We start from the raw sequence: 18091 nt of genomic DNA on the forward strand, positions 1-18091 counted from the left end.
TACTGTATTGTCTGTACGGGAGAGCGCCGGATCCGGCAAACCGGCGAAAAGACGGATGTCTGAAACCGGCCTAAGTCTTCCCTTCCTTTTCCCTAGTCTTGCCTTCCTTTTCCCTAGTCTTCCTTTCATTGTCTATATACTCTTCCCTTCCGTCTCCCTTTCCGAATCCCTCTCCCTTTCCGTCTTTTTATCCTTCTCCCTAGCCTTCCTTTCCATCTCCCTACTCTTCCCTTCCATCTCCGTAGTCTACTTTCTTTGTCACGTTATTGGCACTCCAAACTCGGGAGCACTGATGTCATTGCCCGCTCACCTATTCATCGGCGCCCGCACCTCCTCTAGGTCAGGAGCGCCGACGGTTCGTTGCCACTTTTTTTTTTTTTGCTGCCTAGCCTGTTTTCTGTGTCCCGAGTCCCGCACCTGCGCAGTAGGGCTCTTGGGAGCGCACTTAGGGTGCAGCCGCACTGCTTTGTCTTTTCTTAAAGGGCCAGCGTGACGTAACCCGGAAGTGCCCCAAGCTATAGGCTTAGTGTATTTAAGGCATCCTCCCCTATCAAGAGGTGCCTGTTCAACACGCCACCCATAGCTTGTCTGCCCATGCTAATTGTCAGGTCCCTGTGCTCTTGTTCGCACTGTGTGCTGTGACTTTGTCTGCATTCTTCCTAGTACTGCCCATGAAGCTGCCAGTGTCCATCCGGTTTTCACCAGATCCATCTGCCTATGACCAACAGTTTGCTGCCACCTTTTTTTTTTTTTTAATGCTGCCTAGCCTGTCCTTAGGGTGCAGCCACGCTGCTTTCTCTTTTCTTAAAGGGCCAGAGTGACCTAACCCGGTTTGGTTCCTAGACATCGATGTGAGGCGCCAGCTGCCAAGGTATCGGGATCCTCGGGGCTGCGTCCTGATGGCCACTTAACCGCATGTTCCTACTTCCACCTCCTGTGGTTGTAGTGAAGACTCGGTAGCTGCTCAGGTCAGCTCTTCTGGGTCAGAAAATGATATCTTGGACCAGCGGACCCTCTTTCCTCTCATCTGGTCATCCGGATATGACTCCCGTCTCGCCAGGCTCCCCTTCCTTATCTATACACTTCCACTATTACACATTGTCTCCTGACATCCCCCTGTGTTACTGCACAATACTAATGATGGTCTGTCTGCTTTCTCTAATGTCATGTCCTCCCTGTATCTAAAACTGAATCTGTCAAAAACTGGACTTATCGTGTTTCCTTCCTCCACTATCCTTCATAAACCCATAAATGCCATTTCTGTAGTTAGTCTAAGGAAGCACTGCCTCTGTCATGTGGATATATTTCATTCTAATCTCTCCTCTTGCTTTTATTCATTCTCGTCAAGAATATTGAAACTCTCTACTAATCGGTCACCCTCTTACTAAACTATTTGGAATAGAAGGCCAGAGTCACACTTGTGAGTGTCTCGCGTGTAACTCGCGCGAGTCTCTAAATTGCATTACCCGGCACGGCCGCACACTCTCCTGACAGGAGCGGGTCAGTTGCATGTATCTCTATGCAGCTGAGATGCTCATGTCCGGAGAGTGTGCGGCCGTGCCGGGTAATGCAATGAGAGACACACGTGAGACACTCACAAGTGTGACTCCGGCCTTACACAAAAAACACACCCACCTTCACCACTTTATTAACCCCCAACACACCCCTCTAGGTCTGGTGTAATCCACATAAGGTCCCATGCTGCTACATCTGAATATCACAGCAAGCAGCCATAGAACACAACTGCTCTCTATGAGCTCCAGAGAATGAATGAGCTGTGCAATGAGCGGTGACGTCACTCAGGTCATTTGCCGTCACAGCTGGAGGTTCCCACGGTCCTTCACCTGTGATCGCAGGTAACCTGACCTCGAGTGGAAGTCACCAAGTTCACAGACCTGCATCTCCTAGCAGAAAATCGCTTTTTTTTTTTTTGCCAAGAGATGCAGATTTGGTACTGAAACTTTCACCATATTCCTGCATCCAATATACACCTCCTGGCAAAAAACACATTCTTTTGCCACAGCCTTTTGCTGCGGTTTTGTGCCAACAGGTGCACATTTGGTGCTGAAATTGTCTGCACCAGATTTCAGCACCAAATTTGCAATTTTTTTTTTATTACAAAAAAGAAAAAAAACTTCACCACGTCCAGTAACGTTCCAGCTCTGCTACATCTCACATTCATAAAACAAGACCGCCGTCTGAGTGTAGACAATGACTAAGCCGCGATGACTGCAGGCAGATGGCGCGTCTGACCACAACCAATCACAGACGACAGGATGGCCGGTGGGCGGTGAAAGCACGAAAAGCTGCGTGTATGCGATGAGCCCATTGTGCAGTACAGGAAGTGAATGCACGACCCGGAAGCAGTTTTCCGCCATGACACAGAGTCTCCGTAAAGTATGAAATTCTCACTTAATTCTTGTTTTCTTTATTTTCCCCTTTAAATTGCCTCAGTGCCGGATCCGGATCATACACCCTGAATCCCAGGCTTCTTTGAAACCGCGTGGATCCGGACTTCTACAGTCCAGGTCCGCTAAGCCCTAGTCTGTGCTGATCTCCAGTCAAAGTAACCATCATCCTGACCAGTGCAGCCATTCTCAGACCTCCGCTCCCTCCAATAGCAACCGTCCGCACTTGCCTCTATAGCACATCCCAAGGAGGGAAGGGGGTATATTGCTGCAGCACATCGCACATGACGTAGGGGTATAATTCCGCAGCACATTGCACAAAGGACGCAGAGATAACCCTGCAGCACATCGCACCGCAGTTCACAATTTTATTTTTGGCTCAGTTTATAAAAAAAATAAAAATTTTGATAAAAATCATGAAATGTAAACTGTAAAAATGTGGAAAGTGATCTTCACAGAAGACAGAAGCCCCCCAGTGTGGGGGAGGGGTGCAGCTCAGGGCTGTGCCTCCGGAGAGTCCATCCCAGGATGCGGGGGTCCTCATCTCGTCTGACCCCCTGCAGACTTTGGCCACGTCTTTGGTCCAGATAGAATATTTGAGGAGCTGCAATGAGAGAGGTCACGCACTATTATTCCCTGTTATCAGCCACTTGATGCTGCACAGAAGCCTTGCATTTTCATTCACTGGCAAAAAGCAGAGGAAATAAAACCCCAACATCTGTCTTAGGCTCCGAGATGTGGAGCAGGACCCACACTTGTACAGTGTAACAAATCCTGAGCTATGTACAGGACTGGAGCCTCGAGAATGTCAGCTCATCAGGTCAGCGAGGCACATACCTGCCAGGAGCTCAAACGGCGCCAGGTCCGGGGCCGGGCACTTGGGGGAGTCTTTCACCATAGAAATCCTCCTACAGAAGAGGCAGAGGGTCCCGGGGCACTGCTGTCCAGTAGGAAGAGACCAGGGGCCCGGCCCTGAGACCCCAGCATTAGAAAAAGAGGAGGAAGAGGCACAGAGCGAGCAGCAGGGTGGAGGGTGCACAGGACCCAAAGGATACATTTCTACTCTGCCTCCAGGGATCTGAAATAAAGCAGCCAGAAGTTACAGATAAGAAGGTGATTACAAGAGACAAAAAAGGGGAGTAGAGGGGGAGACAGGGGCCCAAGAGGGGGACATCAGAGCCTACATGCGAAACAGGAGCCCAAGGGAGAGGTCGAAGAAAAAAGGGACACAGGAGCTTACAGGGGAGACAGGAGCCCAAGGGAGGGAAACATCAGAGCCTACATGCGAGACAGGTGCCCAAGGGAGAGGCCGAGGAGAAGAGAGGGAAACATCAGAGCCTACATGCGAGACAGGTGCCCAAGGGAGAGGCCGAGGAGAAGAGAGAGAGGGACACAGGAGCTTACAGGGGAGAGAAAGGTGAGAGGAGAACATTGGAGCCTACAGGGGAAAGGGGGGGACAGAGAAGCCTAAAGCAGCGCCAAGAGCCCAAGGGAGAGGACGACAAGAGCCAAAAAGGGCGAGAAAAGGAGAACACGGGAACCAAAAGGGGAGGAGGAGAGGAGATCCCAGGAGGAGAGAGGGGAAAAGGAGCAAAGATGGGGGACACGGGAGGCTACAGAGGGGAGAAAAGAGCCCAATATGAGAGTGAGAAGGAGGAGAGGGGGACACAGGAGCTTACAGGAAAGAAGGAGAAGGGGGACACGAAGGCCGACAGAAGAGAAGGAGGAGAGGGGTCATGGGAGCCTACAGAGGAGAATGAGAGTGGGACATGGGAGACTGCAGGAGCAATTAGGATACACTCACCATCCTGAGAGGGTGAACTCCCGCCTCCTCCACGCGATCTGTCCCGGGGTTGGGATCTAGGGACTTCGGTGATTGGTCGCGCTGTGAGCGAAACACAAACGTTTGAAGATCAGTGACCAAAGAAGTCAAGACCTCTTCAGAGATTACACTATGAAGACATAGGAGGGAAGCACTTACTTGTTGATTGGCAGCAAACAGACAACCGGATCTTGAGACATTCACCAACACTGCCCACATCTGGGATAGCTGTAAAAGATAATGGGCAGCACGTCAGAGCGCAAGGATGGCCAGGGTATTGGGAGAGAGAGCAGGGCATTAAGAGTGGCCAGTGCTAACTTTCCCTTTTCTCTCACCAAAACCTCTAGATAGTTCTGCAGCATCCAACATCTCATCTCTATAACCCTACCCGTCCACTCCACAGCTCTGCAACTGAGCAAAAGACTCATCCTCCATAATCCAAACCTCCCACTTCCATCTCCAAGAGTTTTCTCATGCTTCATCAGTTTTCTGGAATGCACTACCTTGGAAGATCCAAATACCTAGCCTCCATATTTTTAAGCATGCTTTAAAACACATTTCTTTAGACTGGCCTATCACACCACTTCTTTCGAGCACAACTGCACATCAGTGTTTACATAACCCGGTAGATTTTTTGCTTTCTTGGCCTTTTTTCAGAGAATATAAATAACACAATTTTTTTTCCCCCCACTCATGGTTAGTGGTTGGGTGAAGCAATTTGTCATCTACTGTGTTTTCTCTTTTAAAATCATAAAGACAACCAAAAACACCAAAAGTTCACACACCCTGGTGATTTTGGCCTGATCACTTGCACAGAAGTTGACACAAATGTGTGTGAATGGCTAATAAAGGTGGTATCCTCGTGTGTGTGTGTGTGTGTGTGTGTGTGTGTGTGTGTGTGTGTGTGTGTGTGTGTGTGTGTGTGTGTGTGTGTGTGTGTGTGTGTGTGTGTCTCCCAGGGAATGGAGTACTGTCCCGGGCGGTGTATAACTGGGGAATGTCACTTTGGTGGCCGTTGCCCGGTCCCGTGCCCTGGGTACTTTTTAATGGGGAGTATTTACAGGGGAGATTAAAGTCATTTGTGTGATGCCACCAGGGCTGTGGAGTCGGAGTCGTGTAGTCTGAGTCGGAGCTCATTTTGGTGGAGTCGGACTCGGTATAAAATGCACCGACTCAGAATCCTAAAATATATAATAAATTGGGGACAGGAGTGCAATGCAGAATGTGCTGAAGATTTTACTAAATAATATTTAGTATAATGCTTATATTTAAGTGAAAAATGTATTGTAGTACAATGAGAACATAACATCAGACATTTAATCATCTTTATGATACAATAATCAATATATTTGGATAGAACATAAAGAAGGGAATTTTGTTTACTTACCGTAAATTCCTTTTCTTCTAGCTCCTATTGGGAGACCCAGACAATTGGGTGTATAGCTTCTGCCTCCGGAGGCCACACAAAGTATTACACTTAAAAGTGTAAACCCCTCCCCTCTGCCTATACACCCCCCCGTGCATCACGGGCTCCTCAGTTTTGGTGCAAAAGCAGGAAGGAGGAAACTTATAAATTGGTCTAAGGTAAATTCAATCCGAAGGATGTTCGGAGAACTGAAAACCATGAACCCAGAACAATTCAACATGAACAACATGTGTACACAAAGAACAGCCCGAAGGGAACAGGGGCGGGTGCTGGGTCTCCCAATAGGAGCTAGAAGAAAAGGAATTTACGGTAAGTAAACAAAATTCCCTTCTTTGTCGCTCCATTGGGAGACCCAGACAATTGGGACGTCCAAAAGCAGTCCCTGGGTGGGTAAAAGAATACCTCAGTAATAGAGCCGTAAAACGGCCCCTTCCTACAGGTGGGCTACCGCCGCCTGAAGGACTTGCCTACCTAGGCTGGCATCTGCCGAAGCGTAGGTATGCACCTGATAGTGTTTCGTGAAAGTGTGCAGACTCGACCAGGTAGCCGCCTGACACACCTGCTGAGCCGTAGCCTGGTGCCGCAATGCCCAGGACGCACCCACGGCTCTGGTAGAATGGGCTTTCAGCCCTGAGGGAACCGGAAGCCCCGAAGAACGGTAAGCTTCAAGAATTGGTTCCTTGATCCACCGAGCCAAGGTTGACTTGGAAGCCTGCGACCCTTTACGCTGGCCAGCGACAAGGACAAAGAGCGCATCCGAGCGGCGCAGGGGCGCCGTACGAGAAATGTAGAGTCTAAGTGCTCTCACAAGATCTAACAAGTGCAAATCCTTTTCACACTGGTGAACTGGATGAGGGCAAAAAGAAGGTAAGGAGATATCCTGATTGAGATGAAAAGGGGATACCACCTTAGGGAGAAATTCCGGAACCGGACGCAGAACCACCTTGTCCTGGTGAAACACCAGGAAGGGGGCTTTGCATGACAGTGCAGCTAGCTCAGACACTCTCCGAAGTGATGTGACTGCCACTAGGAAGACCACCTTCTGTGAAAGGCGTGAAAGAGAAATATCTCTCATTGGCGCGAAAGGTGGTTTCTGAAGAACCGTTAGCACCTTGTTCAGATCCCAGGGTTCTAACGGGCGCTTGTAAGGAGGGACAATGTGGCAAACCCCCTGCAGGAACGTGCGTACCTGTGGAAGCCTGGCTAGACGCTTTTGAAAAAACACAGAGAGCGCCGAGACTTGTCCCTTAAGAGAGCCGAGAGACAAACCCTTTTCCATTCCGGATTGAAGGAAGGACAGAAAAGTGGGCAAGGCAAATGGCCAGGGAGTAAAACCCTGATCAGAGCACCAGGATAAGAAGATCCTCCACGTCCTGTGGTAGATCTTGGCGGACGTTGGTTTCCTGGCCTGTCTCATAGTGGCAATGACCTCTTGAGATAACCCTGAAGACGCTAGGATCCAGGACTCAATGGCCACACAGTCAGGTTGAGGGCCGCAGAATTCAGATGGAAAAAAGGCCCTTGAGACAGTAAGTCTGGACGGTCTGGTAGTGCCCACGGTTGACCCACCGTGAGATGCCACAGATCCGGGTACCACGACCTCCTCGGCCAGTCTGGGGCGATGAGGATGGCGCGGCGGCATTCGGACCCGATCTTGCGTAATACTCTGGGCAGCAGTGCCAGAGGAGGATATACATAAGGCAGCCGAAACTGCGACCAATCCTGAACTAATGCGTCTGCCGCCAGAGCTCTGTGATCTTGAGACCGTGCCATGAATGCCGGGACCTTGTTGTTGTGCCGGGACGCCATTAGGTCGACGTTGGGCTTCCCCCAGCGGCAACAGATCTCTTGAAACACGTCCGGGTGAAGAGACCATTCCCCTGCGTCCATGCCCTGGCGACTGAGAAAGTCTGCTTCCCAGTTTTCTACGCCCGGGATGTGAACTGCGGAGATGGTGGAGGCTGTGGTTTCCACCCACAGCAGAATCCGCCGAACTTCCTGGAAGGCTTGCCGACTGCGTGTGCCGCCTTGGTGGTTGATGTATGCCACCGCCGTGGCGTTGTCCGACTGAATTCGGATCTGCCTGCCTTCCAGCCACGGCTGGAATGCCTTTAGGGCTAGATACACTGCCCTTATCTCCAGAACATTGATCTGAAGGGAGGACTCTGGCTGAGTCCAGGTACCCTGAGCCCTGTGGTGGAGGAACACCGCTCCCCACCCTGACAGACTCGCATCCGTCGTGACCACAGCCCAGGATGGGGGTAGGAATGATTTCCCCTTCGACAAAGAAGTGGGAAGAAGCCACCACTGAAGGGAGGCCTTGGCTGCCCGAGAAAGAGAGACGTTCCTGTCGAGGGACGTCGACTTCCTGTCCCATTTGCGGAGAATGTCCCATTGAAGTGGACGCAGATGAAACTGCGCAAATGGAACTGCCTCCATTGCTGCCACCATCTTCCCTAGGAAGTGCATGAGGCGCCTCAAGGGGTGCGACTGGGCTCGAAGGAGAGATTGCACCCCTGTCCGTAGTGAACGCTGTTTGTCCAGCGGAAGTTTCACTATCGCTGAGAGAGTATGAAACTCCATCCCGAGATATGTCAGCGATTGGGTCGGTGTCAATTTTGACTTTGGGAAATTGATGATCCACCCGAATCTCTGGAGAGTCTCCAGAGCAATGTTCAGGCTGTGTTGGCATGCCACCCGAGAGGGGGCCTTGACGAGGAGATCGTCTAAGTAAGGGATCACCGAGTGTCCCTGAGAGTGTAGGACCGCCACCACGGATGCCATGACCTTGGTGAAGACCCGTGGGGCTGTCGCCAGGCCGAAAGGCAGTGCCACGAACTGAAGGTGTTCGTCCCCGATGGCGAAACGCAGGAAGCGCTGATGCTCTGGTGCAATCGGCACGTGGAGATAAGCATCCCTGATGTCGATTGATGCTAGGAAGTCTCCTTGGGACATGGAGGCGATGACGGAGCGGAGGGATTCCATCCGGAACCGCCTGGTTTTTACGTGTCTGTTGAGCAGTTTGAGGTCCAGAACGGGACGGAAAGATCCGTCCTTTTTTGGCACCACAAACAAGTTGGAGTAAAAACCGTGACCCCATTGCTGAAGAGGAACAGGGATCACCACTCCTTCTGCCTTCAGAGTGCTCACCGCCTGAAGAAGAGCATCGGCTCGTTCGGGGGGCGGAGATGTTCTGAAGAAACGAGTCTGAGGACGCGAGCGGAACTCTATCCTGTAACCGTGAGACAAAATGTCTCTCACCCATCGGTCTTGGACATGTGGCAACCAGGCATCGCAAAAGCGGGAGAGCCTGCCACCGACCGAGGATGCGGTTTGGGGAGGCCGAACGTCATGAGGAGGCCGCTTTGGGAGCGGTTCCTCCGGCGGTCTTTTTAGGACGTGACTTAGACCGCCATGAATCAGAGTTCCTCTGACCCTTCTGTGGCCTGTTGGACGAGGAAAATTGAGACCTGGCTGCGGGCCGAAAGGACCGAAACCTCGATTGTACCTTCCGTTGTTGAGGTCTGTTTGGTTTGGACTGGGGTAAGGACGAGTCCTTTCCCTTGGATTGTTTAATGATTTCATCCAATTGCTCGCCAAACAGGCGGTCGCCAGAAAATGGCAAACCGGTTAAGAACTTTTTGGAAGCAGAGTCTGCCTTCCATTCACGTAGCCACATGGCCCTGCGGACTGCCACCGAATTGGCGGATGCTACCGCCGTACGGCTCGCAGAGTCCAGGACAGCATTCATGGCGTAGGACGCAAATGACGACGCCTGAGAGGTTAAGGACATAACCTGCGGAGTAGAGGCACGTGTGACTGCATTAATCTCAGACTAACAGGCTGAGATAGCTTGGAGTGCCCATACGGCTGCGAATGCCGGAGCAAAGGACGCGCCGATTGCTTCATAGATGGACTTCATCAGGAGCTCTATCTGCCTGTCAGTGGCATCCTTGAGTGATGCACCGTCTGCCACTGCAACTATGGATCTAGCCGCCAGTCTAGAGATTGGAGGATCCACCTTGGGACACTGAGCCCAACCCTTGACTACGTCAGGGGGGGAAGGGATAACGTGTGTCATTAAGGCGCTTAGTAAAGCGCTTATCTGGATAAGCCCGGTGTTTCTGGACTGTATCTTTGAAGTCGGAGTGATCAAGAAACCCACTCCGTGTACGTTTGGGAAACCTAAAATGGAACTTCTCCTGCTGAGAAGCTGACTCCTCAATCTGAGGAGTTGGAGGAGAAAGATCCAACACCTGATTGATGGACGCTATAAGGTCATTTACTATGGCATCCCCTTCAGGTGTATCAAGGTTGAGAGCGGCGTCAGAATCAGAGCCCTGATCTGCCACCTCCGTTTCATCATCCAGAGAGTCCTCATGCTGAGACCCTGAACACTGTGATGAAGTCGAGGGAAGCTCCCTGCGGGCCCGCTTAGCCGGTCTGGGACTGCGGTCCGTGTCGGAGTCCTCACCGTGGGACCTATGAGTCGCCCCAGGAGCACTTTGCTGCGCCGACCAAGGGGGGTCTGAGGGAAAAGGTACAACAGTGCCCGGGGCTTGTGTTACAGGTCTGGACTGCAAAGCTTCTAGTATCTTAGCAGACCATTTATCCATAGACTCAGAAAGTTTCCACCTGGGCCGAGGGCCCCACCAGTGGCAGAGGCTCCGGCTGAGTGAGTGTCACAGGGGCCGAGCATTGCACACAATGAGGGTAGGTGGAACCTGCAGGTAGCATAGCCGCACATGAGGTACAGGTTGCAAGTAAGCCTGTGCCTTGGCACCCTTGCTTTTTGCGGACGACATGCTGTTGTCTCCTCTTAGAGCAATCAGAGAGGGTATATAGCCAAAGCAGGAGTGCGGCCGTACAGCGTAAATGTATACAATATAAGCATATAAATATACACTTCAGCACCCAGGGGGGCAAGCACCTAGTAACAGGTGCTGCTTACCGACCGCCCTCAGCGTTTGTGTGATCACCAGATTCCCTGCCTGGGCCTCCCAGAGCTGTTGGAGCTCGTCTCTGAAGTTCCCCAGCGTCAGAAGTGCTGATAGGAATGGCTGCCAGCGTTCTGAGAGGAGGAGGGAGCCGTGGGCGTGCCTCAGAAAGTGCGGGAATCTGGTGCCCCACGGTGCTCAGTGAGGGGGGAGGAGGATACAAAGTATGGTCCAGCCCTCAGCGCTGACGTCCAGTGCAGCGTCCCGCCCTTACCCCTGACTGGCAGGCCTGGGGGCGGGAATATGCGGTACTAGGCCGCAAAAGCCGGGGACTAAAGTTATAAGCGCGGCCGGCAAACAAGCGCGGTCAGCGCGGTAGTCCCGGCGCACTAACACAACCAGCAACTGCTGCAGCGTCCATTAGACAGGCGCTCTATGCGCCGTCCCCAAGGGGACACAGAGTACCTCAGAGGAGCAGGGCCTGTCCCTGACGATACCCGGTCTCCTGTCCAGCAGATTCCCCCAGGGGCTGCGGAGGGAGCACGGTCCCAGTGCCTGGTGACCGATTAGGATCCCACTTCACCCAGAGCCCCTAAGGGATGGGGAAGGAAAACGGCATGTGGCTCCTGCCTGTGTACCCGCAATGGGTACCTCAACCTTAACAGCACCGCCGACCAGAGTGGGGTGAGAAGGGAGCATGCCGGGGGCCTTGTTATGGGCCCTCTTTTCTTCCATCCGATAAAATCAGCAGCTGCTGCTGACTAAATTGTGGAGCTTGCGTGCATGTGTGCCTCCTTCAACACAAAGCATAAAAACTGAGGAGCCCGTGATGCACGGGGGGGGTGTATAGGCAGAGGGGAGGGGTTTACACTTTTAAGTGTAATACTTTGTGTGGCCTCCGGAGGCAGAAGCTATACACCCAATTGTCTGGGTCTCCCAATGGAGCGACAAAGAAATATACTTATTAGAATACAACTCTAGAACAAACTAATAAATTGTAAAATAATAATAATAATAATAATAATAATAATAATAATAATAATAAATATATATACACATACATACATACATACACACACACACACACACACGATAAATACACACACAAGATATATATGTAATCTACTGTGTATTACATATTGTACTACATATTTACAATTTATTACAGTTTTTTGTGTTCTAAAGTTGTATCCAATAAATATTATTTTATGTTCTATCCAAATATATTGATTATTGTATCATAAAAATTATTAAATGTCTGATGATCACCTAACTATAAGCAATATATGTAGGAGTCAGAGTCGAAGGTTTGGCTTACCGACTCCACAGCCCTGGATGCCACCTGCGGGTTGCGGTTAATATGGTGAAACCGCCGCTGCTGAGTCAATTGTCTCTAGGGCTGGTGGTAATGGCAGCTGTGGTGGTAGGCCCTCCGCAGGTAGGGCTGAGCCCTGGAGATGTGTGATGGAGCAATAAGGGAGGCCACACCGTGGATTGTAATTAACAGTCTCTACTCACTCTTGACCCTTGGACGGCTGGTTCAGGTCCCTGTAGTTCCAGTGCCAGTTGATAACTCTGTTGCTCTGTCCCTTTTTTGTGGCAGTCTCCTTGTCCGTACAGCGGACATTGTGGACCCTGTAGGGCTGGTCTGTGTCCCGAACCCTGATCCTTGATTTACTGATGGTGCCCCCGGATCTGTGGGTCAGTGAGGTCCATGAAGGTCCCCTCACTGTACAGGTATTTGCCAGACCGTATGAAACTGGCGTCTAATCTAGGGCCCTGTGCCCAGTGCGTGGTCTGGTCCAAGCGGTACTCTGGTGTACCTGCCCTGGCGACCACTCTGTGCCCCTGGGTCACCGTTACACGACCCAGCTCTCAGGCACCTCTTTCCACTTCCTACTCTTTCTGCCTTCCCCTCCCTCCAGACTGTCTAGTACCTCTAGTTTGGCTCTGCCCTCTAGGTGGCCATCCCCTTGTGTCTGACTAGCCAATTAACCCTAGTGTGGAGTCGTAACTAGGATTTTGGAGTGTGTTGTGGTTGCTGGCACTGGTGTTCCAGGCCCCAGGGTGTAGGCCCTGCATCCTGGTGAGGATGCAGTTCCTAGTAGTGCCCTGAGTGGCTCAGGGGCGCTACATTTGCATAAAAGCGGAGCGAGCTTCTGAGATCCAGACAGGCTCTTGCATCCTTCATACAGCCACTCACGTTTCTGGATTGTGAGTCATGGGAAAACAAAGCAAAAGAATGGTCAACAAATCTACAGGAAAAGATAGCTGAATTGTATAAAACAGGAAAGGGATACAAAAAGATATCCAAGGAATCGTTAACGCCAGTCAGCAGTGTTCAAACTGTGATTAAATGGAAAATCAGGAGCTCTGGAAAAAAACAAACCATGATCAGGTAGACCAACAAACATTTCGGCCACAACTGTGAAGGAAAACTTGCTCGGGATGCAAAGAAAAACCTACAAACAACATCATATTAAATACAGGACTCACAGAAAACTAGTGGTGTGGCTGTTTAAAGATGCACAATAAGGATGCACTTGAAGAAAAAAAAAAAAAAAAAAAAAGGGCTGCATGGTTGAGTCACCAGAAGAGAGCCATTACTGCGCAAATGTGACAAAGTATCTCACCTACAATTACGCCAGACAAGCCTCCAAACTTCTGGAACACGGGAATTTGGAGTGATGAGACCAAAAGCAAACTTTTTGACCACAACCTTAAACATTACATTTGGAGAGGTGTCAACAAGGCATATGATGAAAGGAACACCATTCCAAATGTAACGCATGGGTGTGGATCGCTGATGATGTGGGGATGTGTGAGCTATAAACGCATAGGAAACTTGGTCAAAATTGAAGGAAAAATGAATGCAGCACATTATCAGCAAATACTGGAGGCAAATTTGCACTCATCAGCCCAGAGGCTGTGCATGGGATGTACTTGGACGTTCCAACATGACAATGATTAAGTTGACCTGTCATTGGCTACAGGAGAACAAAGTGAAGGTTCTGGAGTGGCTATCTCAGTCTCCTGACCTCAATATCATTGAGTCACTCTGGGGAGAAGTCAAGCAAAGCTGTTCATGCAAGAAAGCCCAGGAATTTACAGGAACTAGAGATTTTTTGCCAAGAAGAAATCAGCAGCTTTACCATCTGAGAAAATAAAGAGCCTCGTCCACAACGACCACAAAAGACTTTGCACTGTCATTGATGTTCGAGGGGGCAATACACGGTATTAACAACAGGCGTTTGTTAACTTTTTATTAGGGTCATTTGGAGGTTTTTCGTTGTCATTATGATTTAAAAATAGGAAACAGTGTGACAATAAATGGCGTCATGCAACCACTAACCAGGAGTGGAAAAAAGGCCAAGAAAGAAAAGAAAAAAAAAAAAAAAACTACCAGGGTATGTAAACTTTTCAGCACAACTGTATCTCTTCCCTGTTTCTCCTTTCTAAATTTTCTTCAGAAAATTCATCTGACTCCACATCTGCATTCAAGTTGCAATCATGAGGACTGGCAACTGTAGGGAAGTGAGCAACCTCAGAGGTACCACACCCTTGACTCCACTGATGAGACCGTAGTGAGACACAGAAGGAATGGGAGACGTATATGTGCAATTGGGAAGGATGGCGGAAAGGTAATTACAGACGAGCAGGCCAGGATGTGGTTAGAAGTAGCCAAGCGTCTCTCAAATGAGTGAACATAAACCCGAAGAAATCAGGCACAGTATGGTGTATAATCTCTGACAGTATGAAAAAAAAGCAACCCGAGACCCCTGTAGTTGCTGTACTTTATGTAAAACCGGTACCCCCCACCTTATGCAGGGTCGATGGGATGGACCTGTAGACATTGTGGCCAAAAGAATCTGCCTGGTGTTAATTATTCTGTGTCCGCTGGGTCTTCATTCTCAAAGATATCACTCAAGGTGCCTCTATTCCCTATGAGGACCACCACCCGTCTGCAATTCCCACATCCAAGGGTAGTAGATATTTATGAAGTGCCGATCCCAACCCAAGTGTATCCTGTAGAAACATATTGGCCCTAGTTCCCCAGTGAACTCATTGCCCCCACAACGCAGCTGACGGAAACCAGCCATAACATATGGAATGTGCCTCGCGGAGGCATACCGGGCCACATGGGAGGACCTGTGTTTGTAATCTTACAGAAAGGCTGTGACTCCTCACTAGTGTTTCATGAATGGCCTTAGACCTACGCACCAGCCACTCAGGAAGGAAACAGCCCGGCAAACGGTCAAGGAAGAAAGGAGAGCGAGAGAGAGTGGGAAATAACCAAGGAGGATAACGAGACTGCAGCAATGTAGAATGTTGGTCTCGGGGGTGGGGGTGGGGGTGGGGGGGGGGGAGGTATTTTTCAGTATGACTTCGCCCCTAAACTGTGTGTGACTCATTTTCAATTCTGATCCAGGATTTAGCTTCCTCTGCCTGATGTACCTCTAATTTAATTTGTTAAGGATGTGTTGCAGAAAATTGGGGCATGTATAGAATTGACTCCTAATGGCCCCAAGAGCACACCCCCCCCCCCCCTTAGACAAAGGCAGCTTGCCTAGTGTCCTGACAGCCCTGGACAGCAAACACTAGAAACCAGATTCCCCACCTACTCAGCAAAAGAACATAGCCAGCTAGTTGTGAGCAGGTAGCAAGCGTGAGGAAATTACCCATTGCCCCAGTGAGTGCACCCACCCAGGAGGGCCCATGCCCCCAGACCCCCCCCCCCTGAGAGGGCACGTGTTCCCTGGTGTGCTATATCACACTACCTAAAGTTGGTACTTCAGAACACGCTCTGGTATTGACATCTCTGGGGGCCTGAAGCTTGGGCCGTGACCAGTGCCAATACAAAAACAAATACAAGAAATTCATAAGTGAGGTGGTCTGCAGATATGGTGCCCAAAATTGTAAGCAAGGAGAGAGGAGCCCTCTTCATGGGAGAATTACCGAAACCAATGACCAGTAAAGGAATGCAATGCTTCAGCCATGTGATGTGACAACACTACCAAGATCAGACCCATACCGGATACAACCTTCTTAGAGCTCACAAGCCTTCTAAAATCTAAGAAGTAAGAAAGTGATTGTCTGAGAAGAACCTGTTAAATGAACCTGTCAGGTCAAAAAAAAGCGTTACCCTACAAGCAGGAGCCTGTGTGAGCTAGTAACCCCTTCCTACCCATCCCGGTGTTGTAATATTGTGTAATATGAAAGTAATAAAATACGTTTTATTACTTATATACTCCCTATGTAAACAGCATAGGTCTCTAGCCCCATGGGTGTCGCATCGCCCTGTGGGCGTTAGCATGCTTTCCATGGTATCACGTCCCTGTGGGTGGATTACCATGCATTTACATGTGTGACGTCACCATCAGCGGCTTCACATCCCACACGCTTACCATTCTCGCCGCCTTCTCATGCTGGTGTTTACTTGCCGGGTTCAGATGCGCACTGCGCATGACCGGAACCGCAGGAGTCTTCTGAGCATGCGCAGTGCGCGTCTGAAGCCAGCAAGATCTCCAGGATGAGGTGGCGAGAAAGGCGAGCGCGCGCATGTGCGGGATTCTGAAGGCGCTGACGTGACATATCACGTATGGGAGTGATACCATGGAAAGCATACAAACGCCCACGGGGCGACACCCATGGGGCTACAGCCCCGGCTCATTTACACAGCGAATATGTAAGAAATAAAACGTACTTATTACTTTTATATTACAACACAGGGATGGGTAGGAAGGGGTTACTAGCTCACACAGGCTCCTGCTTGTAAGTTAGTGCTTTTTTGACCTGGCAGGTTCCCTTTAAGGCTTGGTACCGCCGCATAGGCAGACATTTTCTTCTAGTTTTCTTGCTTTTATTAGTGACATCACACGTTCTCTTAATTATTCAATAAAAGCCTCCAACTTCAGCAGCAAGGTGGACAAGCCATGTGTACCAACTGCTTATGTGGCGTCTGATCGAGCCACACCCCATCTACAGAGCACAGATCAATATAAATGCAGGATTTCATGAGCTGAACTCAGAGCTAAGACTTTCTATGACCACAAAAAGGGCTTTAATCACAAACATTGTTCACAAATTTATAGAAAAGTGCTCACTAACAGATTTACACAGAGACAATCCATCCACTATACATATACAAGATGCTGATTAGACAGGATTATTGCACAGGTGCGCCTTTTGTTGGCCATAATAAAAGACCACTCTAAAATGTGCAGTTTTATCACAGCACAATGCCACAAGTTTTGGAGTGTGCAGTTGTCCTGACTGCAGAAAGGCCCAGCAGAGCTGTTGCCCGTGAATTGAATGTTTATCTACTATAAACCGTCTCCAAGTGCGTTTCAAAGAATTTAGCAGTATATCCAACCGGCCTCACAACCACAGACCACGTGTACCACACCGGCCCAAGACCTTCACATCCAGCATCTTCACCTCCAAGATAGTCTGAGCTCGGCCACCCAAACAGCTGCTGCAACGACTGGTGCAGAACCAAAGAATTTCTGCAGAAACCGCCTCAAGGAAGCTCATCATCCTAGTCGGGGTCTCCTCCTGCCTGCAGCTAGTCCCCCCTCGTCGGGGTCTCCGCCTGCCTGCAGCTTTAATCCTCCTTGTCGGGGTCTCCGCCTGCCTACAGCTTCAGTCCTCCTCGTCGTGGTCTCCGCCTGCCTGCAGCTTTAATCCTCCTCGTCGGGGTCTCCGCCTGCCTGCAGCTTTAGTCCTCCTCGTCGGGGTCTCCGCCTGCCTGCAGCTTCAGTTCCCCTTGTCGGGGGTCTCTGCCTGCCTGCAGCTTCAGTCGTCCTCGTCGGGGTCTCCGCCTGCCTGCAGCTTCAGTCGTCCTCGTCCTCAGTGGGGTCTCCGCCTGCCTGCAGCTTCAGTCGTCCTCGTCCTCAGTGGGGTCTCCGCCTGCGTGCAGCTTCAGTCCTCCTCGTCGGGGTCTCCCGCCTGCCTGCAGCTTCAGTCCTCCTCGTTGGGGTCTCCGCCTGCCTGCAGCTTCAGTCCTCCTCGTCGGGGTCTCCCGCCTGCCTGCAGCTTTAGTCCTCCTCCTCCTTAGTGGGGTCTCCGCCTGACTGCAATTCATCATAACCAACTTGAGTGGGCAAATGCTCACATCCGATGGCGCCTGGCACGCTGGAGAGGTTCTCTTCATGGATGAATCCTAGTTTTCGATGTACAAAACAGATGGCAGACTAGCAAATGGCGATCACACCAGATACTGATTGGTTTTCTGACAGCACCCCCCCCCCCCTGGACCATTCCAATACCGTAAATTTGCACATTTTAGAGTGGCCTTTTATTGTGGCCAGCCTAAAGCGCACCTGTGCAATAACAGTTGTCTAATCAGCATCTTGATCTGCTGCACTTGTGAGTGGATGGATTATCCCGGCAAATGAAGAGCGCTCATTGACAAAGATTTAGACAAATTTGTGAACAACTACAATCTGAGAGATCAAGGCTTTTTGTGTCCATAGAAAAGGTCTTAGATCTTTCAACT

General features: G+C 50.3%; 1 protein-coding gene across 2 annotated transcripts in view; it reads right to left on the bottom strand.

Moving 5' to 3' along the window:
- Window positions 1-2483: 2483 nt before the first annotated feature.
- The window catches only part of LOC142257703 (ephrin-A5-like), a 29217-nt gene continuing 13609 nt past the window's right edge, over window positions 2484-18091 (bottom strand). Inside the window, exons 3-6 of one of the 2 annotated variants that reach the window (XM_075329838.1) lie at window positions 4390-4458; window positions 4213-4293; window positions 3246-3486; window positions 2928-3012 (exon numbers count right to left, since the gene is read on the bottom strand). In XM_075329838.1, the coding sequence (XP_075185953.1) occupies window positions 3395-3486; window positions 4213-4293; window positions 4390-4458 (242 nt within the window). In that variant the 3' untranslated portion in view covers window positions 2928-3012; window positions 3246-3394. Of the gene's footprint in view, window positions 3013-3245; window positions 3487-4212; window positions 4294-4389; window positions 4459-18091 lie in introns of both variants that reach the window. The other variant, XM_075329837.1, reaches the window with a different exon arrangement.

The sequence above is a fragment of the Anomaloglossus baeobatrachus genome, chromosome 12, assembly GCF_048569485.1.
Source record: "Anomaloglossus baeobatrachus isolate aAnoBae1 chromosome 12, aAnoBae1.hap1, whole genome shotgun sequence".
In the NCBI taxonomy this organism is placed as follows: Eukaryota; Metazoa; Chordata; class Amphibia; order Anura; family Aromobatidae; genus Anomaloglossus; species Anomaloglossus baeobatrachus.